We start from the raw sequence: 5,169 nt of genomic DNA, 5'->3' as shown, positions 1-5,169 counted from the left end.
CTCGCTGGACCCTGTCGACGCCTGGCTGGTACCTGTCGTCGGCCCGGATGAGGTGTTCCAGCCCCGCAGCCCTGCGGCCCCTGCTCTCCTCGTCCCCACTGGCGCGGGGTGAATCTGCGCAACCTGCGGCCTCTGTGTGTGGCTCCCCGGACAGCTAACGCCATGGACCCGCCGGCTCCTGCCAGGATTGGGCTGGTAAATGCTAGATTGCTAGCGAACAAAACGTTTATCCTGAAGGATTTCCTGACTTCCCGAGGATTGGGTTTTCTTTGTGTGTAAGCAGCTAGGTAAAATGACGTGTGGCGTCTGAGTGCCGTAAATCGTTTCGTCCTGGAAGCGACCTGGGGTGGACCCGGAGACAGTTTCCTAAAGGTATGGATATACACTAGGCCTATATAGAAATAGCTTATCTTGACACCGATGGTCTCATTTGCTGTTGTAGGTCACGCACAGACATCAGCAGAAACGAGAGACTTCTGCATATCCAGTTAAAAGTTCCTCGTAATGGCTTTAATATTTATATATTTAAACATAATTTTAACTGTGACAAAGATATAGGCTGACAATGTTGGAAATGATTACAAAATAAATTACATAGCCAAATGTAGCATTAGCCCCATGGATTCAAATTTTATTTAAGTAACACTACATAAGAATCATTACAGCATAATTGCTTTAGGTACCAGAAAGTAAAAGTACTTATTATACAGGATGACTTCTTACAGATGGCTAATAAGTATCACTAGTCCATACCCACTGAGTACAGCATACCATACCATGTCTTAGTTAGTCTCTATATACAGACTCTACATTCAGTGAATGTAGAGTCTGTCGGCAAACCCCGGAGATCTTGCCTCCGGAAAACGAGCGGAAGAGCCCTGGTTTCCAGTTGTAGGCTGTTTGTAGTCCATGTGATATTGACCAATCACATTTGAGCCGGCTGCAGTTGTTGCCAGGTTAAACGGTCCGTGAGGTGAACTAACAAGGCGGAACATAATTGGCGTCACTGCAAATTCTGAATCCATCGCAATGGTTCAGTGTATTTACTTATATATAAACGGAAGTTGGAAACAGAAATTCACCTCCTCCGCCCAAATCAAACCGGAATGCCAAAAAATTGGGGGTCTGCCCCCAGAGGCTGTATTTGCCGTCTGCCGAAAGACAGACACCGAATACAGCCGATGGGTTCCGAGAATGTGTCTTAGTCATACCAAAAATTAGAAGGAAAAAAAACAACATTCAGCCACAGGGGGAGCCACAGCGATCTGTCGCATTTGAGCCATTTTTAAGCATTTTTCTGTTGTTATAGCGCCACCCACATGCAAATTAGAGTTAAATTTCTCCAGTCACCTTGAGGCATCCTGTTCTACATATCTACCAAGTTTAGTAAAAACCAATATGGCAGTTAGGACTAGATAAGAAATTAGCTCTCTATCGCCCCCATTTTGTTTGATGGGGTCAATAATGGAGGGGTCCCCTCAGATTATGTGTGGTCATATGCCTACAAAGTTGCGTGGTGATCGGTGAAACCCTTGAGATGTTATACACCTTTATGTGATGAGCCACGTCCTCCGCAATATTCATTGCCTTATAGAAGCTCAGTTTTAGTAAGTTTTCCAACTTTTTCCAAGAGGGAACTTTAGATATTGGTCCCTAGATTATGTTCACTGAGTTTCATGCAGATTGGTCAAACTTCCTAGAAAAGATTGATTGTAAGTGTTTTTCAAAAAATTCAAAGTGGTGGAAAATCTATATAACCGGAAGTTATGGGTTCTTGAGGCAAATTTGCTCCTCATGAGGAGAGGCATCTGTGCAAAGTTTCATGTCTCTACGACATACGGGGCATGAGATATGCCGATTCAAAGTTTGCAATTTCAATCAGTTGCTATAGCGCCAATATTCATTTCACTGCCCTGTGACTATTAAGAAGACTATACCCAAAGAGGCTCTTTTTCTTTACATAATTGCATTTTAAATCCACTTGATTACCTCTCACTCTCTCCCCCTTCAGTCTGTCCTGGTGCAGGGTGTGTCACAACTTATCTTCTGACAATCCTTCCCCTACCTGTTTTACAGGACTGGACACTCCTGGCATTCAGAGCCAGAGGCTGAGGTGGAGGGGAGGCTGGACATCAGAAGTGACAGTACAGGTTGAGGTGGCTCAGTAAGTTGTCGTCCCCCCCCCCAACTCAGCAAAGACATAAAAGCCAACAGGGGCCACAGTGAGACACTCAGAGGGACTTGGCTCTCCTTTTGACGACATCTCATCTCCTGCTCTCCTCTTCTCAGAGAGTTGACAACCTTTCCCACTGCAAACATGATGATGAGGAAGTCATACTCAGTCTCAGGCTCAGGTGGCTCCACCAGGAGGTCACTTGCCCCAGTCAACTACTCCGTACAAAGAGCAACTTACAGTTCTGGTGGTGGTTCTGGCTTTGGTTCTGGCTTTGGTTCTGGCGCTAGCTATGGAGGTGGTTTCACATCTGGAAGCATGAGTGGCTATGGTTTATCTTCTAGCCAAGCAGGAGGCGCCTTCATCCCTCCACCCATCACAGCTGTCACAGTCAACCAGAGCCTGCTGGCCCCTCTGAGCCTGGAGATTGACCCCACCATCCAGCTTGTCCGCAACCAGGAGAAGGAGCAGATCAAGACCCTCAACAACCGCTTCGCCTCCTTCATTGACAAGGTTTGTTTCAATGCACTCTTTATGATTGTACAATTTACTGGAGACCTTATTATCTTAGTATCTACTGATGTGTGATATGAATGGTCTTATTTTTCTTCTTCAACATGTAACTGAAAGGAAATGATTAGAAAGTTAAAACTTTAGTGTAGAGTATAGTAACAGCAACCTTACCAAGAGATGCAACTGATTGTTTACATTAAACATGATTGTTTTTCTTCAAATCACTTAATCACTCCAAGAACAACTCAGAAGGAGCATCGAAGAGTCAATTAAAGCAGCAGCCAAACCAAATCTATGCACTTCGATAAATAAATAAATAAATAAATAAATATATATATATGTATATATGTTTATGTATATATATATATTTATATACATATATGAAGGAAATACTTTTTTGACACATCTCACACTCGTCCCTGGTTTTGTGTCTCCGCAGGTCCGTTTCCTTGAGCAGCAGAACAAGATGCTGGAGACCAAATGGAGCCTCCTGCAGGACCAGACCACCGCCCACTCCAACATTGATGCAATGTTCGAGGCCTACATTGCCAACCTGCGCAGACAGCTCGACGGGCTGGGCAATGAGAAGGTCAAGCTGGAGGGAGAACTGAGAAACATGCAGGGCCATGTTGAGGACTTCAGGAAGAAGTGAGTGCTTGCATGACATACAACAAATACATGACAGTGAGCAGATGTTCAAAATGGAGCAGATTTACTAAAGTGTTGCCTCGTGTTCCTTCAGATATGAAGATGAAGTCCTCAAACGTGGAGCTGCAGAAAATGAGTTTGTGCTCCTGAAGAAGGTGCAAAACATCAAAATGACAATCATTATTATTATTATTATCTTAATTCCAGGGTTTAGCACAATGTGACCAGTTGTAACACTTCCTGCTTCTACATGACTGTCTTCTTCCAGGACGTTGATGCTGCCTACATGAACAAGGTGGAGCTGGAAGCCAGGGTGGATGCTCTTCAGGATGAGATCAACTTCCTCAGAGCTGTCTATGAGGCTGTACGTGTCTATAGTATCTCATAGTTCATGATTCTCTAATGACCATTTGAGTTAAAGCTGATGATCATCCACTCATTGTGTAAATCACAAAGACAGAGGTAACTGTTGTAACCGTTGGTTCTGTAGGAGCTTCGTGAGCTGCAGAGCCAGATCAAGGACACATCCGTCATTGTGGAGATGGACAACAGCCGTAACCTGGACATGGACGCTATCGTGGCTGAAGTGCGTGCTCAGTATGAGGACATTGCCAACCGCAGCAGGGCTGAAGCCGAGAACTGGTACAAACAGAAGGTGAGTAAAAATTTAAGTTGAGGTATATCCTGTGTCTCTTTAAACACCTCTGGATCATGTTCTTGATACATCTTGTTGTGTTTTTCATGATAGTACGAGGAGATGCAGTCCTCAGCCGGACTTTACGGAGATGACCTGCGCACAACCAAGGCTGAGATTGCTGAGCTGAACCGCATGATCGCCCGTATTCAGAATGAGATTGAGGCTGTCAAGGGACAGGTATATTTTAAGACCTTCTCATGGCTGATGCCTTTTTATGAACACACTTCATTGTTTGAAAGGATTTGCAGTTATTAAACCACCTGCGACATGACTTTCCTCAGAGGGCCAGCCTTGAGGCTCAGATCGCAGAGGCTGAGGAGCGCGGTGAGCTGGCAGTGAAGGATGCCAGGCTGCGCATCAAGGACCTGGAGGATGCTCTGCAGAGAGCCAAGCAGGACATGGCACGCCAGGTGCGTGAATACCAGGAGCTGATGAACGTCAAGCTGGCCCTGGACATCGAAATCGCCACCTACAAGAAACTGCTGGAAGGAGAGGAGTCCAGGTGGGATAAACTTGATTATTTCATGTAGATTCATGGCTGCAGCATTAGCTTCAACTCTGAATGAAGAACTAATCCATCATTATTTTTACATTAGACTGGCCAGCGGAGGCTCCAACGCAACCATACACGTGCAGCAGACCAGTGGAGGTGGTAAGTTTCAGATTTTATACATCGTTATCATAAGTTATATGTGAACCAACAGACCACACTGACAGATGGAGGAATGATAACACTTACATGTTTTTTCTGCTCCAGGACTCCAGAGCTCCAGTGGTGGATTCGGCTATGGTGGCAGCTTGTCTGGTGGTTATGGCGGTCTGAGTGGTGGTACCATTACCAAGTCCTCAGTCTCAACATCCAGTTCCCTGAGACGCTATTAAAAAGGAGAGCCATCTTTTTTTCCCTTCAGATACTCTTGATTTTAAACTAAATTTGTACCCATTCATGATGCATTTCTTACTCTGCTAACTGACATCACTTAACAAGAGTTTCTGAAGGTAAACTTGACCTCAAGGAAACACGATCAAATGTTGAAACCAGATTTATGTTGTCAAAGTCTTCTTAGCAACATGACTGATGAATGTTACAGCAAATGACATCAGATGAATCTGAATGAAATAAATCTGAGAACTAAAA

The 5,169-nt window shown here is 44.6% G+C and overlaps 1 protein-coding gene across 1 annotated transcript; it reads left to right on the top strand.

Moving 5' to 3' along the window:
• Window positions 1-2,222: 2,222 nt before the first annotated feature.
• LOC144462747 (intermediate filament protein ON3-like) lies at window positions 2,223-5,169 on the top strand. Its single transcript, XM_078167124.1, has 9 exons — window positions 2,223-2,686; window positions 3,126-3,334; window positions 3,429-3,489; window positions 3,603-3,698; window positions 3,825-3,989; window positions 4,083-4,208; window positions 4,313-4,533; window positions 4,628-4,683; window positions 4,789-5,169. Exons 1-9 carry the CDS (start codon window positions 2,318-2,320, stop codon window positions 4,911-4,913), a joined length of 1,428 nt encoding a protein of 475 aa, XP_078023250.1. The 5' UTR covers window positions 2,223-2,317; the 3' UTR covers window positions 4,914-5,169.

The sequence above is a fragment of the Epinephelus lanceolatus genome, chromosome 1 (genome assembly GCF_041903045.1).
Source record: "Epinephelus lanceolatus isolate andai-2023 chromosome 1, ASM4190304v1, whole genome shotgun sequence".
NCBI classification, from domain to species: domain Eukaryota; kingdom Metazoa; phylum Chordata; class Actinopteri; order Perciformes; family Serranidae; genus Epinephelus; species Epinephelus lanceolatus.
Note: the sequence above shows the minus strand (reverse complement) of the source record. Positions and strands in the feature narration are given on the sequence as shown.